Source organism: Ammospiza nelsoni, chromosome 3 (genome assembly GCF_027579445.1).
Source record: "Ammospiza nelsoni isolate bAmmNel1 chromosome 3, bAmmNel1.pri, whole genome shotgun sequence".
NCBI classification, from domain to species: Eukaryota; Metazoa; Chordata; class Aves; order Passeriformes; family Passerellidae; genus Ammospiza; species Ammospiza nelsoni.
In genome coordinates, this window is record NC_080635.1 from 104,386,640 (window position 1) to 104,408,903 (window position 22,264).

Genomic DNA, 22,264 nt, shown 5'->3' on the forward strand with positions numbered 1-22,264 from the left:
TGCTGGCTCAGGGACAGCTTACAGTCCACCAGGACTGCCAGGTCCTTCTCTGCAGAGTGTTGCTTTGCTTGATTCTATTATGTTTAAAGGGAAAGGCTGGAGAGGTGCCTTTCAAACTCTACAGGATTGAAGTCTTGGCATGTATCTGAACTTGTGAACACTTAAAACTGAGCCTACAATAAGTTGTTCAGCTTATAAAGGTGGTGTCTTTAAGGTGAAATCTTGAAGTCAGTGAGAATTCTGTCATTTGGTTGTGTTAAATATATTGATTAAACGTTCTTATCTTCTCTGTGGGAAAAAAAAAAGGCTTTATGCTAAACAAGAGATTCTGACTGTAAGCTGTTTGCGGTTTGGAAGTGAGGGATTGAATTATTTTTTATTCTTGGTAAGAACTGCTAGAAACAAATGGGCAAAAGTTATCATGATCTTTGAAGGCTTAGGCATTACTGCTGGTGCTTGGCACCTTCAGCAGTGTGAACATTCACATGTATTACTTTTGGGAGGACTTGTGACTTGTTTAGTGCTACGGAAGGTCAGATGTTGTAAATCAAACTGGATGTTGAGTCAAGGCCCATTTTTTTCATTTGGCCTTCACCCTTTCTGAAAGTGACTTTTGAAAGTCAGACTTTAAATAATTTCTGACTAAAAGAATGACAGGTAAACCCCTAGTCAATAATGCTTAAAATGTGCTTAGCCTGGGAAAAAAAGGAGGCTCAGGGGATGCCTTATCACACTCTACAACTACCTGAAAGGAGGTTGTAGCCTGCTGGGGGTCCATCTCTCCTCACAGGCAACCAGAAACAGGACAAGAGGACACAGTCCTAATTGTGCCAAAGGAAGTTTAGGCAGGACATTACAAAACAATGCTTCATGGGACGAGAGATCTGCTGTTGGAATGGGCTGCCCAGGGAGGTGGTGGAGCCACTATCCCTGGAAGTGTTTAAAAAAGACTGGATATGGCACTTAATGCCTTGATCTACTTGACAGGGTGTAGTTCATAGGTTGGACTTGATGACCTTAAAGGTCTTTTTCAACCTGGTTAATGCTGTGATTCTGTGAAAGACAAGCAAACTCCTCTTGATCTTCACATGTCCAGATTTTTTTTTAAAAATTCAGTGGTTCTTCCAGATTTTTCTCATTCTATTACTTTTCTGTCTATTTATGGCCTACCACTATCCCTTTTAATGCTGTATATCTCCTGAAATTGGTTCTGATTAATACATTGTAAACCTACTAATAACACAGCTCCTAGTTGTGGGAAAAAGAGATCTTCTTTTCACTTCATAAATCTGGGGAAAGAAAGGTGTAGAGAGTTGTTTTGTTTGTTTTTTTTTTTTTACTGGGGTATAATGTCTATACAGTACACATTGTAGACATTTTGCTAATATATTGGACTGAATATGTAAGTTAAAATTCTGTTAAAGTTGGTGAAGACAGGAATTATCTAGCTACTAGAGCACTGGAGTGGATTCCAGGCATTTGAGGTTCTCTTCTTTGTATATTCTGCATCATGTGAAATCTTTTTAAATTATTCTTCTGCTTCTCCTTTTTTCCTCTGTAAAATGAGAATTTGCCTTGGTTTAGTGCTATGAGCAACAAAAATAAAATTCTTAGTGATTTTTGAGCTGAGGTCAGATATTGCAGGAGCACAGAGATACCTGAACAAATAACAGTTTTCCAAATAAAATGGAAATGTTGCCTTTTTATCATTCACATACTTATAGTCAGGTTCTTTTAACTGCTGAGTACTCTCATATCTTCCTGCAGCTGCAACAAGTCTCTTGCTTTTGAGAGGAATGAGAAACCATTATGACCCCAGCAGTCAAATTGCACAAATATTTCCTTCTTTACCTGTACAGACAGTTGTCAAAAAAAACTAGTTTTATTGCAGTCATTTTTTTTTAATGCAGAGCTGCAAAATGTACATAATCCCATGAAGCCAATGCACACTGTCCTGTACTTTCTAGTTCCTTGTCCAGGGCAGGTCTGATCCTACATTCATGCACCAGAAACTATTTTCTGAAAATTTAGTCAAAGCTATTTTTCCTTTAATTTATTTTCTCCATGTTATAAATATCTTTGCTCAAGATCAAATCCTCCAGGAGTCTTTCTTTAAAAAACTAAGTTGAGCACCTGAAATCTTGCAAGGTTGGTTTTCCAACCTGTAGGTTTTAAGTATCCCTAAAGTTTGGACTTCAGAACTGGGACCAATAATTGAAGAGTAGATTTAAAATGTAATATTGAAGCAGCAAGAGGGCTTGTTTCTTTTATTTGGCAGCACTGGGGCTGCATTTTATGGCATGAGCTTTTTCTTTTTCTTTTTTTTTTTTTTTGCCACTCTTCTGAGAACTAATGTTACTATTTATGACTGCTTCTTAGTGCCTCCCTGATGGCTTGCCAGTGTTTTTCCAAATAGAGCCTGATATATTTTCTGTATTATGTTACTGGTTCCCAGACAGCCTGACAATACTCATGCTGTCCTTGCACAGTCTTCTGCAGACTCTGCAGACCAAACTTATCATTCACTACTTCAATTAAACTGTTAACAGTGTTGGATCCAAATGGATTCCTTGAGGACTTTTTTCTGTCAAAGTTATACTCATTATTGAGTTATCCTGCACTGGATTCAGTGTTTCAGCAGATGGAGTATCAAATACTGCCTTAAAATTCTAAGGAAGTTTTGTTGCTTTGGGTTCTTTTGCAAACATTTCTGAGACTTGGATTGATCTGTGTTAATAACCTGTTATTCCACATATTTTAGGCAATTTGTTTAATTCTCTGATGTTATTAGATGACCAGCTCACTATAGCTACCCTTTTCTAAAAATGTGATGCGATTTTAGACTGAAAAGTTCAAACAAGGTGTTACTGAGCATATCCAAATTATTTTTCTAGAGGCTTAATGGGGGGTGTCAGTGAAAGTTGTTCACAGGGATGGCAACCCCTATGATCTATTTACATTCTGAATATTTTTAATATGGAAGAGCAATGGTCTTTTCCTGTCAGGCTCATTCTTAATAATGTATAATAAGCTTTTAGGGATGTTTTCAAGAGGTTTCAAGTGATTCATCTTGAAGCTGGAAAACTTCAGCTTGACTTATTAAATGTTGGCAAAATAGCAAGTTATTTTTAAAAAGGCATTGGAGAGGGAAACTGTCAGGTACACTAATACCTCTATTAACAGATATATCAGGAATGTTGATTTTTAATTTTTTTTCCGTCTCCATCTGTCCTCCATGCTGGTAATGGAGATATGAATTAAGAGTAAAAATTCCACTTTAATGTACTGTGAATTAGAAATAATTTTTCTTTTTCTATTTTCTATGTCTAAAAGTTTTCATACTTAATACTGTTTTAAGACTTACTTTGGTTTTCAGTGTGTTAAGAAGGATTTTACTTCCTTACTTTTCACAGAATAAAATCATAAAATCATTAAGGTTGGAAAATACCTCCAAGATCAAGTCTGACCTTTAACCAAACACCACCATGTCAATTAACCATTGGACTAAGTGCTATGTCCAGTTGTTTCTTGAATGCTTCCAGAGAAGGTGCCTCCACCACTTCCCTGGACAATCTGTTCCAGTGCTTAACCACCCTCTCAATGAAAAAATTCTTCCAGGTGTCCAACCTGAACCTCTCCTGCTGCAGCTTGAGGAAATTTCTTCTGTCACTGGGAGAAGAGACCAACCCCTCCCACCTGGCTAGACCCTCCTTTCAGGCAGTTGTAGGAAGTGATAAAGTCACCCCCAAGCCTCCTTTTCAACAGGCTAACCACCCCCAGCTCTCTCAACCACTTTTTCTATCAGTCACTCTCCACACCGTTCATCAGCTCTCTTGCCCTTCTCTGAACCCTCTCCAGCCCCTCAATATCTTTGTTGTAGTGAGGGGCCCAGAATTGGTCACAGCACTCGAGCTGTGTCCTCACCAGTGCTGAGTGCAGAGGGACAGCCATTGCCCCAGCCGTGCCGGTCACACTGTTCCTGATACAGGCCAGGATGCCACTGACCTTCTTGGCCACCTGGGCACTGCTGGCTCGAGTTCAGCTGCTGTTGAGCAGCACCTCTAGGTCCTTTCCCACTGCAGAGTTTTGCAGCCCCCAGCCTGTAGTGCTGCATGGGGTTGTTGTGGCCAAAGTGCAGGACTTCGCCTTGTTGAATCTCATACTGTTGGCCTCAGCCCATTGATCCAGATACAATTTGAAACAAGTCTTAAAAATCATTGAAATAATTTCCCCCCAGTAACTGGTATGGAATGGGACAATTACAAGATCTGTTACTCAAAGACACAATGCAATTAAAGAAGTGATTGGAAAATAGTTTCTGAGCATCCTCAGTAGAATCTAATCATAATTCCCATTTGTAATATGTTGCATTAGTTCTGTGTTGCCTGCCAGAGTGGCTGTTTCTGTGTCTCACTTGAGGACCAAGTTCACAAAGACTTTTCATGTATTAAATCATATGGTGACTAAGAGCTACTAATGTCATAGCATGAAGAAAAAGACTGTTGGACTTTGATACGAGATAATTTATAAAGCTGAGGAAGTATTAATGCTATTTGCAAGGTACTGCTGAAAAATCAGGAGTACTGGGAAGAGTTTGTCCATGCAGAAAAATAAGTGAAATCAAAACTGAGAGGTGTAGAAGAGGTCAGCTAAGATGATCAGGAAGACCTACTGTAGATGAGGAGATTAGACCTTTTCTTACTTAGTCTAGTAAAATGAGGGCTGAGGAGGAATATCATTGTTTTCTGTAAATGTGTCAAGGGAGTAAATACTGAGGGGGGGATCAGGGAGAGAAACATTGTGCTGTTAAATCTAAAAGATCATTTTGGCACAGAAGCAAAGGTATATAAACTGAGTAAATTAAATGAAATTAAGAGCTGGAGTCTCAAAATCAGCTGAGACTTCTTGTAATACTAGTTGGGAACAAGATGGATCTTTCTTAATTTATGCTGAAGGTGTTTTGATGAGTTTGTGGCATAGTAGAGGAATAGACTCCAACTTCTGTATTCTCATGGCCTTAAACAGGAGCCTGTAACCAAAAAAAACAAAAAAAGGAAGTAATAGTATCATACAGTCCTATGTTTTTTCTTCTTCTGGTTTGTAATTATTTTGGCTGCTACTCCTGTAAGCTTTGGGTTTCTAAGGTACAACACTTTCTGAATTTGTCAATACTAGCAACAAAAATAAAAAAAATGAGAACAGTTACCATAAAAAATTACTGCTTGTTGATGCATTAGCAAGTAGTTTTCAACTTTCCTCTTATACTGTAGTAATTCGAAGGAGCTAGCAAAAATGTAAAATGATAAATCATCTGTAGAGACTATATTCTGTGATTTCTGCTGGAGTAAAGGATATATTAATGTGTATGAGAAATATTATTCCTCACAACATTTTTGAAGAAAAGGCAAGCTCCCATAATTGGCAAAAATGGTAAATGTTGATAAATCTCATCAAATCCTTGCTTTGTGTTTCTGCTGTGTGAAATGATAGAAAAGTGCCAGGTCAAGGGTTAGATCTCCATGTTCCTTCATCCCTGTACTTTTATTTGCTAAATACAATATATTGCTATAGTTATATTGCCAGGAGTAGCTGGTGAGATGTGAAACTTTTCATTTAGGGGGTTCCTATGCCAGGGACACTTAAAATAATTTAAAAAATTCTTATTGCAGCATCTGATAACCAAGGCAAAGCAGTTATTGAAACCACTGCAGAACCTTACCTGTAATTCTTCCACTGGTAGTATGAAAATTTAACTGCGTAGTCTTAATATTCCATTAATTTATTTCTTTCCATGATACACATAATTGTGTGTGCAGATTATAAAAATTACATATAGTCAGTGTCACCTAAAATATTTAATTGGATTTGCAGTTGAAGATATTTGTACTATTTAATAATGTAGATCAAACTGAGCTTCTAGAAAATGTTTTCTTTTTTTAGTTTTACATATGGCATGCTTCGCTTTCTTTTTGTCGAATACCACACATTTGTGTCATCACATGAGCAATCTGAGAATGTCATGTCTTTCCTCTGTGCTTGTGAAGCTCACAGGCCTCCTCTGTGCCTTCAAAGAGGATTCTCACTAGCAGCAGCCAGCAGGATTAAACCTGAAAACTGAGCAGATACAGAGAAACAATAAGTGAGAAGGGAAATGAATTCTCATAGGGTAGAGGAAAAATAATAGGGCTGAAATGTTTTGATATTGTTGGTCTTTTACTTAGCTCTAGAGCTACTTTGAAATATCAGCAAGGATGCAAATTACCTTTTCATGCTCAAAGGAGAAAACAAATTTAGGAATTACAGGAAGTGGTGAGAAAGCAGTGATCTATCAGAAAAAAATAATTGTATAAAATGAGTCACTTAAAGCCATCTTTTACTTTGTCTATAGACACATCTGCAGCCTGCACTTATTTCGTAATAAGAGGAATCAGTTTAGTACATTGAAAAATTCTGAGCCAGCTGTTCCACTGTGACCAGGCTTCAGCAAAATGCTTTTAATGGTTCAACTGGATGACTTTGGTGTTTAAGAGAGGCAAATTTCAAACAAGATCTAAAATATACTTTTTGTGCTTATGCTTATTATGAAATGTTTGTGTCTGTTGCTGTGCTGTTGAGTGTGTGCCTGATCTGTTAGTTCTTAAGTAAATGTGTGAGGTTTTGCAAAACTAAAACCTTTGATATACAAAGAAACAGCTAGACCCAGCAGAACTGATTTTCTTTTATCTTAAAATTGTGTTGATCCCTTTTTTTGTGGTTACAATTTTTCATTTTGTTACTATCCCTGATCTATTTAGGGCCCATCTTTGCTATGATTTTTGTCAAGGATTTTTTCTGAATGGTGCAGCTGGTTCATAGTATTAAATATGGCAGAGAACCTGGAGGTGTAGGGTCAAGACCTGTGCTGCTTAAGGATTTTGAATAGCTGTGTCCCTCTCTCAGAGACCTCACACTTGGGCTTGGGGTTTTTTGCTTTAAAGAGGCTAAACCTCGTTTAGAAAAGGGGGGAATAGTGTCACCATGCAACTCTTCCCTGCTACAGCAGCAGGGCTAGTCATTTAATACCTTGATTTATAACAGTATTGTAATCTAGGAAGCAGGTGGAGTTACAACTGGTTACGGTACTTTGGATATTAATGGCTTGGCTTGGCAGTGGAATTCTAAAGCTGTATATACTTTTGCTGTTTTAATTATGCATTCATTAAAAGCTTTTATACCCAACAGAATAAAGTAAATATTGTTTGATCTCCGTAGTGTGCTCCCAGACTGTAGATTTGCACAGCAGGGTCTTGATAATCTGAATAAATTGTATTTCCCCAAGGAGTTTATCTTTCAAATAAGGTCATAAAGAAATGCATTCTTTCCTCTTAGTTCTCCTTGTGCTTTTTCTGCTATTTATATCACGGAGCACAGGAATAGAGGTATATTGTAGTCTGCTGTGTACTTGGTTATGATTAACTCTAATTTATCAATCTGTTACATCCTTTTCTGTGGCTTGTGCAAGGCAATTATTCTTTAAAGTAGGAACAAATAAAGATGGTTTTGGAAGCAACTTAAACACAATGTTTATAGCTATTTTTCCCTGTTTGACATTTTAGCATATCTCTATACTGAAATGCACCTCTGTATCAAAATATTCACACTATCACATCATTTATTTTGAATATTTAATATTGTCATCTTTCAGATTATGTTTGTTTGTGGAAGATATTTTCTTTTATGAGGCTTTTAAATGTCAGCTCATTGTTGAATTGGTTTGGCATCTAAAGGTTGGTACTACTGAATCAGAAGACCCTTAGTGAGGAATAATAGATTCCCTTGCTTCAGTGGGGGGATGCACACTAAGTGGAATGCATGGGATCTCTAAGGAAGTTTCTTATTTTAGAAGTAGACTCTGATAAATAATTTGGACAATTTACTAAATTGGTTTGAGTTCACGGTGAGATTTCAGAACTATTTAAACTTAGTTTTAAGTGCTGTACCTGTAATTTTATACATATTTTCTTAGCCTGAATGTCTTTCAGCAGTGTAACATGCATCATATTTGAAGAGATAGGATCACTACCCTTCAGCTCTTAGTGACAGCTCTGCTTGTGTCCATATTTCATCCTTCAGCTCAAAAAAAGTGGCATATACATAAAAGTTTATGAAGAAGGGGTTAAAAGTTTGAAAAATTTTCATAAGCCTGGTTTGTAATGCCTGTTTTCAAAGAACATGTACTGCAATGCAGTACCACAAGAAAGTCACACACTACTTCAAAATTTTGTAGATGCTCAGTTAATGCAATATAATAAAATCTGTGGAAAGCAGAGACTGCCAGTACTCTTACTCATGAACACACCTAAATTTCCTGTTAAGTAACCTATTTCACCATTTACCAAAGTTTTTAATTCAATTAAGGTTTTAGCATGAAAAATTTATTCAAATCAGATTGAGCTGGCAGTGATTGCTTTGATCCTTACTGTGGGACTTTTTTAAAGCTAGAAGATAAGGTGCATTTTTCTTGCAACTAATTTTATATACTTCATTTTAGACTGTTTTTGAAAATTTTACCACTTATAAGAGCAAAGTTATGTGATCTAGGGTATACATTGAACAATCTCAAAGTGAAGTTTTTTCTAGGATCATAACTGAGGCAGTATTGTACAGTACTGTATAAACCTGATTTTCATTTGTAAAATCTAATGAAGTATTTGCCTCTTTTTCTGTGAAATACAAACCTGTAGGTCAACTCTAACCTTACAAAATCAGAAATGAACATTACTGATTCCAGGCCAAGGCCAGTTTTAACAAAACACACTTTCAGTATTTGTTAACAAGTAGACTGTGAGTTCAGCAGGTAACTACCACATTATGTTAGGAAGCATCAAAAATCATCTGAAACTTAGTAATGAAAATAAGTAAACACATAACAGCCACCCTCAAAAAAAAACCCAACTCACATACCTAAATAAGCATTTGAAATAACTTACTACATGCAGTATAAGTAACTGGTGAGATTTTATTTATACATTCATAAGTATATTTGGCCTCTTTAACTGTAAGACAGCTTTCATAAAAACAACTTTGATTGCTTCTGATTTGAGAGGATAGGGGAGTTTGGAGTTCATGAAAAATATCCAAACCTAAAATGAAGGCTTACCAACGTCTTTCAGATTTCCCTGAAAATGTAAAGTTTTTTCAGGGGTGGATTGCATTTGTGTGTCTCATTACTGATTCTCTCTAATAAGGATCCTGTTATGTTACCTCCAGTATTTTCCTCCTCTGAAGTCTGCTAAAAGCCACCTTCTCAACCAACACTTAGTGGGGTTTGATCAGGCATGTATTGTAGTGGGACTGTTGATCCTCAGCTCACAATGCTTGATTATTTATTTATTTATTTTTTATGTCCCTAGACATAGCCATTGACCACAAAAGAGCTCAATAAATACAGTCTGAGCTCTTCTAAATTTCTTTCTGACATTTGGGATTTTTTCAATCAGTGAGTTCTTTGAAAAGATAGTTTTCTGAGCCAGAGACAATAAACTGTGGTTGCTGCTTGTCAAATACTGTGCTGTTTGCTTGGATTGGACTCCTATGTGTTGTTGCCAGCATTGCATGGCCGTCACAGGAGTGGGGTTGTGAGGTGCCATCTGTGATCTGAAGATACTAAATCACCAAGCAAGCACACAGACCAGATACTTTTCATGTAGAATTCATTCTTGTATCTTTCTTTCTGCAGATTTATTCTTACCTCCTCTGTGTTAATGTGAGGAGGGGCTGACACTAGAATAGCTGTGGCTTTTGGTATGATGGCTGTTAATGCTTGTTCTGACACTGTAAAGAACTTTGTTCTTCCAAGAAAACCATGGGAAGCTCTTATGCAGAAGTCTAAGTAGATAATGAGTAAGATTTATCTTTAGTGTACAGCTCTGCTGGGGAGGGTGAACCATTCAGACTGGGAGATTATGTAACAAGCAGGAACCTCCACAGGAATTTGATTCCATTTCCTCCAGTACTAACTCCTCTAAGCAGGTTAAAAAATTCTTTCTCCACTCTCCATTGCATATGCATAAACAGCTCCACAGTCATCGGGACAGGCACCCAATTCACACGTTCAAGATGTAGTCCATAAAACATTCCAAAAAAACCCCTCTTCGCACTTTCCCATCTTCCCTGTTGCTCTGCTCTATCTGCCAGCCGTGCAGCTCATTTGACATTTACAAGATTTCTTGTCAGTTTCATTTGGTGCTGCCATTCCATCCAGCGGAGCAGTGAAAGTGAAATTGACTTAATTTAGTCTGTTTCTCTTCCTTGCTCCAGTCCCCGCGTTAACTCACCAGCAAAGTGAGACTGACGAGGCTCCTTGTCATTCTCACCCATGGGGCTGGTCAGGGGAAGGCGCTGATAGGGAGCAGTGCGCTAAACTGGAAGATGAGAACCGGGATTGCGGAGGAGAGGGGAAGAGAGGTGTGAGCATGCAGCAAGAACAGAGAAAATGGGTAAACATGATTATTATTTCTCAGGTGCCCTGGGTGCTTTTGTCTAATAGAGGTGAATTCTTGGGCTGTTCCCTGAAAGGAGCAGTGTGGTCTAGAACAGCAGTAGTTCATTGTCTCGGTACTAATTTATGAGGGATGCCAAGTTGAAAACGTTTAGCCTGTAAATATTGGTCATCTGTTAGCAGGATGGGCAAAGCTTTCTGCCTTGAGCTACTATAGCTTTTGCTCCTCACATTTTCAGCTGCCAGGAGAGAGAGGAATCCACTATATTTTGATGACAGTGGTTAGAGAAAAAAAAGGGTTCATTTGTTCAATGAAGAAAAATTCATACCTGATAAAATGTTGCTCAACATCTTGTATTTTGTGAGGTTTCATAGAACAAAAGTTGTGCTACACAGGTGCTCTACTTCAATCAAAACACTAAATAATGAACAAACAATTGCTTTGTAACGAACCATTGTCGTTAAAAAATGCATTTTTTTAATCCACTTGTTAGCTCCTGTGAGCTCTCTTGACATACAGTGTAAATCATGCTGGTTTATTATATTATGTGCTAATCCATATTTCTTACAGATGCTTTATGCATAAATAACCTTAGGAGTTGCAATATAAATTAGTACTATCATATATATTTGCATATGCAATGGTAACACATATACATTTTGAATGAGGCAGTGTTAATTAACTTGAAGTTATATTGCCTGCCTTCCTTATCCACAGCTCCAAAAGAATAACCTTTTTTCATTATCTGAGACCTGTGGATTTTTATATTCTCTGTTTTGGGTTTGGGATATTTTTGTGACGTGTATTTTGTTTGCTTCACCCATCTAGGAATTAAATAGTTTTAATTACTTGGACCTGTACAAGCTTGCGGATCTTTTCAACCTCACTTTGTTGGAGAATGCAGTCATTGGCTTCTTAGTAAAACATCTCTCTGAGCTACTGAAGAGCCATCCTGAAGAAGTTCTGGCACTCCCGTACTGTCTTCTTCGAGAGGTTTTTAAAAGCGATAGACTCACTTCACTCAGTGAAGAACAAATCTGGCAGGTAAGGGGATTGGTGAACAACCAGAATGTGTGACACTCTATAAACCATAGCAGTAATCTGTTGTTTTGAAACCCTGGAGCAATCTCGAGGGAGAATAAGCACTTGAGCAAAAACTGTGAATAACAACTGAGGGAAATTTCTAAACGAAATTCTAAAAATGTTGTGTTGTGTTAATGCAATTACTTTGTTTGAGAGAGAAATTTGTCATGCTGTTTAACTTCTGCTACTTAAATACAGACAGAGATTTTCCTCCAGATCCAACTTCTTTGATAGGAAGCGATGGCTGATGCATGCAGCTCAATTATAATTGCCTCTGATGAGGCTGGTGCCATGAGTTTGGTGGCAAACTTGCTTCTGCAGTCTCTCTCATTCACTTCAGACAAATTTAGCTGCATAACTTCAATAGTCATTGAAATTGTTTGGGCCACCATGGCTGACTTTGCCTGAAGCAAATGAGAGAATCATCACACAGGCAGCACTGCTCCAAGATGAGTGGAAGCTTCGATGGAAGGTTTGTGGCAAGAAGCCTGAGATCACTTCCTTTTAAGAAGCTGGATCTAGAAAAGGACCAAGTTGCTAGCCATGAAGTATTAACAAGATAAAAGCACTGTGTTGTGACATTTAGTGTGTATGGGCTGGGAGAAAACCTAATGTGAGAAAAACACATTGCCTATTAAGAGAAACACAAAAACTAAACCAAAATTTGTCCTTGGAAATGTTCCCATTGTATGTCTGTAAAAATTCACTGTGGAGCGGAAGGAAATCTCTGTAATATTGATTACCCAAAGATATCTTTCTGTTTCATTTTTGCTGTCATGTTTTAGAGAGGAAAGTATTTCAGTGTATTTCAAGGTAGAAGGAAACTTGCTAAAAAGAAACCTGTGCATTCCTTTTAGAAAGTGGGTTACATTACCCAAACAGAGAAGACTGTGTTTCAGAAAACTGATTTATTTTTCAACCCCTATTATCTATTTATCTTTTGGATTATTCTAAGGAGATAACTACATTTGGATGCTATCAATTTCTCAAAGTGTAAAGTGTATATTCATCATTGGGATGCTTTATGTTCTGTGGATGAATAATGTCATGCAGGATAAGATATTTATTCTTTAAAAAATAAAAATGTCAGGTTAACTAGTATGAAGACATAACATAACCTTTCAGTTATGTAGCAGGCATTTTTTTTTCCAAAATTTTGAGGCTTTACATTATAGAGTGTGTTACAAAGGTGATATTTTCTGCAAATACCAAAATGAAGTTTGACTTTTTCCTGTCCTAGTCCCTGGAGGATGCCTGTACTACACATGATGATGGGTTGTTTGGTTTAGGTTTTTGAGGCGCACTGCTCTGGAGCCCTAGCCCATATTCCCTTTATCAGAAGCAAGTTCTGATGTACAAGTTTATGCATGGAGCATGGGTGATTGGCTGATTGGGTTTCATCATCATTTCTCTGCAGAGCCAGTGGAATCCCCTAGCTACATGCTTGGGTATGCTTCTGCTAGAAGAGTTTCTATGGGAAGCTATTCAAGTATAACTTAATACTCACTCAAAATCTGCTATAATGATGTTTGGGAAGTGGGAGATTTCAAATCCTGTCTAACTGTCCTGTTCTGCAAGACTCAGACTCAGAAGTAATTTTATTAATTGTGTGCACTCCAGTCAATGAACACTTCATGAGACAAATGTGACAAAGCCTCTGTTTCTGTTGCAGGGTCATACTGGGCAGAGATAGGTAATATGCTGCTTTCTGAGTGACAACAAACTCCACACTGTCCATTTAAGTGTTATCATAATTCCCTCTCTAAAGGTTACTACTGCTGTTCCGAAGAATTTTTTTTAAACTAGGTTTCTGCTGCAGGCAAAATGTGCATGCATCTTTTTAATTCAGTTTGTAAAAACCAGGAATAAATATATATTTATAAATATTCCAGGTTCCCAGAATGGATTAAAAGACATATATAAACATTAACCAATTTGGTCATTCAGAAGGCAATAAGAAACTGGTTTCTTGCTTTATCTTAGTAAATAAGTAATTCCCTCATAGTCAACCCAATAGAAGAAAATCAAATCAGACCAGCTATATTGCCTCAAGTGTAGTTAAGTTCATCATTTTTGCTAAGGTTATAGTGGTAATGCAATATACCATGGAAGAATCTAATATTCAGCCCAGGGTGAAGATTGGGTATGCCAGAGGATTAGTGTCAGGGTGCTTTATGGAAGTGAAACTTGATGGACAGGCTGGAGACAGATCTACAGAATCTCATTAAATTGCTGAATTGTTCATTACTGAGCACTCTCACTGTAATAAAGTGCTCATTGACTTTGACAAATCCCCATCCTATGTCTTAAGGAAGAACAGCAAAGCAAGAGGTGTTGGGGAAGCTGGAGGAAATTTGCACAAAGTGGGGCAGATAATAGAAAAGCTGATGGGGGGATGCTACCACTTGATTTATCTGTCTTACCTGCGACTAGTGCGGCCTCTGCACACACACATGGCTGCGTGTCACAGCAATATGAATTCAGCATGTCCCCAAGTCACCTTTGCTGGTAGGGCTGCCATGAAGCCCTAAGCAAAAATTAAAACTTCCCTCAGAGAACCTCTGGAAAGGGTGCCACTGTCTGCAGAGCACAGTTTTTTATGCCAGTTTGAATTCCCAATGTCCACTGGGTGATCTGGTCCTAGTGCACTTAAAGATTAAGGTGGTTATTTTAATGTATCAAAAGGTGCATATGGAGTGATGCTTGAATATTATTTAAATGAATGATTGCAGCTCTTACCTGTCATACTTTATATTTTTCTAGGCAACCAATTCACAATTGGCTAGTTCTAGTGAGTATGGTGAAATATAACTGAACAAACCAAGTCTGAGAAAGTTAAATGGTAATATTAGTGACAGTGTAATAGGCTGTGGGTTACTGCCAACTACTACAGAAATTCCTGTTGATTTTTCAGACTTTTTGGCTTGATGTGTCTTATTTTGAGTGGAGACAATAGACAAAGACTGAAGTGATGTGTTTCTTAAAACAAAAACCCAAAAGCCCCACTAGAAAGCCTGTGTAGGCTGTGAAATTGGATCTATTTATGAGCCTCTTCAAACAGGTCTTTCTTAGGTAAGCTAAGACAGTAATTATGATTATTCATTGACATAAGATATGTTTTCATGTTGATTTTTACAGTTTATCAGCACGTAAGATTACAAAATATTCTTCTACATAAGAATTTTTTTATTTGTCAGCTGCATTAAAATGTGTAAAGTTAAGTCAGTGACATGAAAAAAAGGATTAAATAAAAAAAATGAATTAAACAAAGGAAAGAATCATGGGGAAGGTGGAGGGAAAAAACCTTTTTTTCCTGGTTTGTTCTTCTTCATCACAACCTGTGAAGCACCCTTCTTTTTTTCCACAGGAAGCAGTCACGACAGAGACATAAATGTCTAGTTTATCGTGAAATAAAAAGTGAATATTTTCATAATTGACCGTTACAAGAAAGATTCATTGGCTGTACTTTAAGGAAGCAGGTGAATTCTTTGCCTTGGTAATTGAAAAAGTAACCAACCTTGTAAGATGGAACAAGTTTGCCAGAGAAATATAGTGGTAGATGGCTTGTTGTTGCAACCTTACCAAGTAGAAAGCAAGCTAAAGATTTAAGTAAAAAACTAATTTAGCTTTAGATATAATTATGCCTTATATTTGTTATTAGAAACTTCAGTGTCATGAGGCTTAAATATTCATATTTCAAATATCCTACTAATGCTTAGAGAGAGAAATATTTACTGGATTATTCTGTCTCTGTGCAGTAGATTGGTCAAATGGTTCTGTATTAAATACTGCACTTGATCCAAGGTGGACTCCTAAATCATAAATGGGAAAAAATCTTAAGTGAGATGAGTATAGATTATTTTCTTCCATCCCTGCTTCTGTTTAAGTAGATTGTTAAAGGATACGTATAATTTTTAAGCAGCTAACAATAAAAGCAGGTCAATTTTAGTATTTGTCAATACTTCTTCAGAAGCAAGGTTAGAAGTTTTCCCTTGGCTTTCTTTGGCTTCTTTTTTTTTTTTTTTCTATTTTTTTTTTTTTTTATTTAGCTAAGCAACTTGGTTACTTGGTAATCAACTGATAAGCAAGCAATCTAGGAAAAGCTGGTAGATAAAACTGCTTGAGTGGTTTATTCCGTTAGGATGCATGCAAATGTGTTGTGCCTTTTCCAAGGCATTCCTGAGACTTTCTAGCCCTGTTAAATTCCTTGTGTGTAACTTCTGAACTTGTATTCATGAAGTAGTATGTTCCATGTGTCAAAGTGTAATGCTAGTTATTCCTTTTATCCCTGTGAATGTGCAGAAACAAATACAAACAGTGTTTGGTCTCTGTATTGGAGAAGTGTCTTTGCTTGAATAAACAGAAGAATGAAGGACAAGAAGACTGCAGTGTTATAGGTCAATATAAGCTTGTAGTGTATCTTTTATAAAAATAATAAGTGTACAAATCCAGTTTTCTTATTACAGTCCTGTTTATCCTCTTCTGTGCCCTATTTTCAACAGCCTTTTTTTACGCTTGAACTCCATTTTGGATTTCCTGATGGCATTTGTGAAGGACCAAAATTTTTCTTCTGCAGAAATCCCACAGTTCAATGCTGTAGGAAATTTTGTGATGTACACATTGTGGCAGCCTGTTATGATGGAACAGTTTGGTGCTGATGACAGATCCAAAGACATCTTCCATACATCTGCAATGGTGCACACATTTACCTATGCAGAACAGCAGTGTCTAAAGTGGATTGTCATGTTCTGGTACAAGCTTGCCATTCCTTCAGATCAGTACTTGATTTTTTTCTTCTGTCAATCTTTTGGTATTGCAGAGCAATTTTTCATATGGAGAGAGTATAAGTAATTTTTCTCAGGGGTATATATATATTCTAATGAAATGTGGCCTAAGTGCCTTGCTAAATGTGAACTTAAGTTTTACTGCCAAACAAGTAACAACATAAAATATATGTGAAGGAAAGCACCTCAGTAATCAATGTTGTGTTTAAGCAGTATATTAGCCTTTCACTATTCAAGAAATAAGCTTAAGTGCTCTCTTGGGCAATAAGTGAAATAATGTCTACTCTGATGCTTGTTCCTAATGAGTATTTACCCTAAGCAGAAACCTCTCTAAAATGTGGCTGTCAACCTCTAATCAAGAAAGGCATAGAAGAGAAAAAAGGGGCTTGAGGCATATCTGAGGTGAACAGGTGAGACTAAATGAGAAAATTAACATATTACCCATGCGTGTTTTGCTGTACTTTTACCTCTTTTTTTCTACCCTTTTCATGGAAGTCTACATAAAAGTGCCAGAGAACCAGTATCCAGTGTACTACATCTGTGATGGTTATGCTATTTGTGTCATGATATGCTGAGCAAGCAAAATCACACAGTTACCCTCAAATAAAATTAGTATGGACACATAACCTCTGATAGGCTGCAGCTTTCCTTTTCCTTAGTCTAATCCTCATAAACATAGGTATCTCACCTGAATTGACTCTGTGCAGTGGTGTATTTCTCACAATCTCTCCAGACTGGGTGGGATTAATTTTTATAAGGCATGTGCAGAATTGGTAGGACATCCATCATAGGTAGGCCAAGCTGGTAGCTGTGGCCCAAGGTCTGCAGGAGGTTGGTGTCCACTGGCACTGCAGACTGGCCAGGGTTCATGCACAAACAGAGGGTCAAGCAGTGGGTATAGGCAGCAGGAACTCACACAGTTCAGCTGGTGTGCTCAGGTCACACACTATTTATTCCTGATATAATTTCTGTATCGTTTGTTATAGTAATGGCTCTTTGGCTTATAGGGAAGATGCGTGCCGTCCCTGCTGGACTGTTCCTTTATTTTATGAAACACCTTTCCCCTTTGTCTACTTTGGTTTAATTCAAATGGGCTCCTAATTTGTCCTTTACAGTAATATCTTGTGAACTTTATATATAGCTTTTGTTCTGAACTTTAAAAAGTTTCCTGTTTTTTGAATGCTAGCTAATATATTTACTGTTATTTATCAAGTATAACAATAGAGAAAGTGATTTCCAGTATTAAAGCTATGCTAGGAGCAACTGTGTGTTCTTCTAATGTTCTTTTTGATACATGTCAGAAAACTTGATTATTTTGCTGCTGTTGTTGTGAGCCTTGGAGAATTACTGGAGAGCATGACTTTGGTCTTGCTGTCCTACAGTAATGTTGCCTCAACTTATTTATCCCAGATTACCTTCAGAAGTGCACAGAGCATCACACCAGTATTTATGAAGCCTGCTGTGCTCACAGCTCTTGGATTTAGGTCAGTTCTTCAGCTAAGCAGTGGATGTGTGTTTTGATTTAGAAAGAGACACCAAGGTATGCACACAGCAAGACTTATTCTGTGTTACTGCATTCTATGTTTGAATTTGTCTGCTGTGGGGGGATTTGTATTGGCTGTTGACCTCTTTGTGGCTCAGATCTGTTGGATATTATCTGCAGTATAATTGTATAAATATACACATATATGTGGTTACATTAAAAAAAAAAGTTGCTGAAGCTGTTTTGAAAGCCAGGTATGGTTGAAAATATACATCAATTTTTAAGTTGAAGAAAATAACATAAAGTCTAAAATCCACAGATACCATGGATGATCAAATATGGCAGTCTGTTGTTACTATCTTAGTTAATGTCTTCCATTCAGAGATATAAATGTTAGTAATCTTTACTCTTTCAAAACCTTGGTAAAGCTGTTTAACGTTGTTTCCAATGGGTTTAAGCGTGTGGAAAATGATAGGAAATTAGAATGTCTTCTGAGAATTCCCAGTTCTGTATTTCAACAGATTTTCCTTTGGGAGCTGATAGAAGCATTACTTTGTAACCACAAAGCCAAAGAAGACGGTGGAAGAAAATTGAATTCCATGTTTCCTGAATCCGTGCACATGGTCATCAATGTGTTAAGATAGCTGCAATCCTGTTCTGGGGTCAAGTGCCCGAAGTGTGCCCAGTTAGAGGTAGTGAAGTCTCACCTGTGTGTCCAGACCTGCAGCAGGTGTGTTGGTCCAGCACAGCTGCTGAGATCTCAGTAGCTGGTGCCCTTTGCTGCCGCTCCCGCCCCAGGATCAGGACACTGTGGCTCCAGGAAGGTGAGGAGGCAAGGAGATGGAAAAGCTGTGTCACTCCTGCACAGCCTTTCTTACTCCAGCTGGGACACCCTTGGCAGCTTCCAGATGTGCAAGTGAGCTGCAGAGCTGGGTGTTTCCTTGCCTTGTGACAAAGGGTTCCTTTTACTCCTTTGATCACTTCGGACTCCCTCGTGCCAGGGAGAAATGGAAGAAATTATGACAAATACACTTGTCAAAAAGATCTTAAGAAGATTTCCTGTGAAGTGGCTTCCAAGCTAAAGGTCTATATGGGATAGTAATGACAGATTGAAAGATCACAGTCTCTGAAGTGAAAATCTGTGCTGAAGAGCTTTCAAAGTGTTCCTTTAGGGTGGAGCCTATTTTAATGTTGGAGTGAAGCTATAGGATGTAATTTTACAAGGTTTATCTTATAGCAGTTACAGATGTTTTAGTTTGCTTCAGATATTATTTAGTAGGTTTATATAATAAATTAATGTTTGTTTTAATCTTATAGTGGGTAAGCTCTGACATTCCCAATTCATTAGATTCTTTTGGGATCTCAAATACAATTACAAATGTGGTTCAAAATGTTTAAGTCAATTTTTGAAAGAAATAGCTTTCTTAGAACAATTAGTTGATTTTGAAAAATTAATGCAGGACTCATTTGATTAAGCAGTGAGCTAATCTGAAGTCCATCATGTGGGGATTAAACTAAAGTCAGTAAAACTGATTGAGAGAATGGAGGTTGTTCAGCCTGGAGAAGGCCTCAGGAAGCCTTTATAGCAGCTGTTCAGGGTCTAAGAGGGCAGACAGGAAAGATGCAGAGGGGCGTTTTTGAAGGACATGTGGTGACACAACAAGGGGAAATGGTTTTAAATGGAAAAAGAGTAGGTTTGCATCAGAAATACAGAAGAAATTCGTATTGTGAGGAGGTGAGGCACTGGCAGAGAATTGTGGATGCCCCATCCCTGGCACTGTTCAAGGTGAGGTTGGATGGAGCTTTGAGCATCCTGGTCTAATGGACACTGTCCACGACCAGGGGTTGGAACTAGGTGATCTTTAAGGTCCCTTCCAACCCAAACTATTCTGTGATTTTGGTTGGAAAATTTGACATCAGAGGTTTTGAAGTAATAGTGTGTTGAACACATGCATATTTATAAACCAACTAAGGAGAGCATGTGCTTTGAAGTACTTTTTTGTGTGTGACCAAAGATATTGATGACATACAAGTCCTGTATAGCTGTTGTAAAGATTATTATAGAAAATGATACATTTTTTTTGTGATTTGTTGGATTTGCCCATTAAATCCCTAGAAAATAATACCCTAACAATAGGGAAGAAAGGAATAGGAATCCTTTTACATTCAAGAACCATTTAGAATAATTTTCACAGAGCTGAATTGCATTTTTATAGAATTTTGTCAATTTTGTGCCTATTTCATTTTCTAACAATTTTTTACTGATGAAAGCTTGTAGATTCTTGTCTCTGGAGTGAGCCGCTACACTTCTAAAATATATTTCAGAGGGGAAAATAGCAAGAGAGGAATAGCAATAAAAACAGTGTGTATCAGATTGTAAAAATTGTCTTTTCCACTTATTAATTATGTACCAGCCACTTGTTTTAGTGCTGAATGTGGCTACGTAAAGTTCCAATGCATTTGACATCAACCTGAGTGTTTTCTCTAAAAGTAAAAATGAGCAATTCTAGATTTTGAAATGATGGCTGCTGAAGGTAGGTCCTTTTCCACCTCCCACATTCTCTGTCCTTACCCTGTTTCAGAAAAGATAAATACTATCATAAACCCTAATCTCCTTAAACTGAAATCAAATCACAGTTAAGAGCCCTAGTTAAACAACTCTGTTTATGAAGAGATAAGCTTCTGCTCTTTACAGCTTCAGAAAACTTATCAGATATAAAGCACCTAGCAATGTTGGTTCTACCATCACAACAAATGATGGAGGATCCAAACTTGAGCATTTTTTGATGCATTTGAAAAGGAACAGCAAGAAGTTTTTTACCTCAGAGCTTCTTGCCATTTTATCCAGTTATTAAAGAGAGGTAGGTTTTATGGACCTATGAAGCTACATCTTAGGAATGTTGATGTGACAATGCAGAGTGACACAGAGTCCCCAGGCAGGGCAAAGGAGAGCTGCTTTATTGCAAAAACCTGGCCTTTTTAAGCAGTTTGGCCTTTATCAGCTCCACAGTTTTAAATCATAGCAAGCATAATTCAGCCAACCACTATGCACCACGATGTGAACTCACAATGGTTACAGAACTTGTTTTTCTACCTCTAATTCAGCTGAGTCACTTTCCCTTTTCTGCTTAGCAGAGGTAACAGCCTAAGCCATGGTTTTACCAGGCCTTCCCTTTGTTAAGGTTTTACCTAGATGCAACATGTTTATGGTGAGGAGATTGATTTCCTTGTCATTTCTAAGTCTCGGCGGCTGAACTTGTTTCAAAGGAAAAAGTTGAGATTGTGTCTCTGGAAAAATCAAGATTGAGTCTCTGGATGCCATATTTTGGATTTGCTTTGCTCTGGTTTCATTGGCTTTGCATTCTCCTTTTTGATGATCTTGTTAAAACAAATTTTGCCTTGAACACGAGAGTAAGCAGAGGCTTTCCACTGTGATCATTCCCAGCTCATTTATTTAATGTGCGTAGACTCCCAGGTGTGACAGCCATTGCAGTGCACAGAAAACAGAGGCTGTGAGTGGTGGGGTGGCTGTGAAGTGTGTTGCAATAGGAGCTGCATGCAAGCTCATTCAGCTTTTAAACACATGCTTGAACATGTGGAGTGTCACTGAGAGGGGTTGCACAGGGCCTTGCTTGCCCCTTCTACCACAGTGGAAGAACCAGTTGGGTGTGAGAAGGACATTTGTAAATCTGCCTTGGTAGCGAAGCTCCAAGTGACTGTGGAGGAAACTCCTCTGTGGTTTGAGGACCTGATGACACAAGATCAGACTTCTCTTGAAGCACACTGTGGGACAGTTTTGTCTTTCTCCAAGGTTAAGAAAGGATGCAGTGTTTATGGCCTGTATTGCCTTGCACTTTTCAGCTGCAAAAATACCTCAGGTATTTTTGGCAGATGATACTTAGGGAATTGTTTTGTCCTCGCGTTCAGATACCTGCATATCATCAGACTTTGTTCTGTGGCATAAGCACCAACATTTCCATTGGATTTTTGGTAGTGGAATAAAGAGACTCAGTTGGACAGACTGAGGGGACAGATTTTGATTAAGACACCTAATTTTTCTCTTAGTTCCCATTTTGAGAAAGTGGTTGAAATGTAAACTTTTCTTGGGAAAGCCTGAATTTTACTTATAATTTTCTTTTAGATACTTGGAAGGAACGTTCTGTATAATTTTGAAGTTCAGATTCCCCAGAAGGTGTAAAATGGCAAGCTTTTATGAGCTGTGATAATTTACAACAGCTGAGAGTTTACCTTCTGTCTGTACCTTACTTCACTTTGAACTCCAGTAGATGAGAACAGTTTTTCTATTATAGCGTCTCATTGCTTTAATAGGATTACTTACCATATGTAATGTTATATACCAATGTAGTTCAGCTAGCCTTTTGGAAAGCTGATTTGCTCTCATAGTTATTTTATTGTAAGTCTAAAAAGATGGA

The 22,264-nt window shown here is 37.7% G+C and overlaps 1 protein-coding gene across 1 annotated transcript in view; it reads left to right on the forward strand.

The window, feature by feature from the left end:
* The window catches only part of KLHL32 (kelch like family member 32), a 119,196-nt gene that overhangs the window by 68,359 nt on the left and 28,573 nt on the right, over positions 1 to 22,264 (forward strand). Inside the window, exon 6 of the mRNA XM_059468336.1 lies at positions 11,310 to 11,525. Coding sequence (XP_059324319.1) covers positions 11,310 to 11,525 — 216 coding nt within the window. The remainder of the gene's footprint in view (positions 1 to 11,309; positions 11,526 to 22,264) is intronic.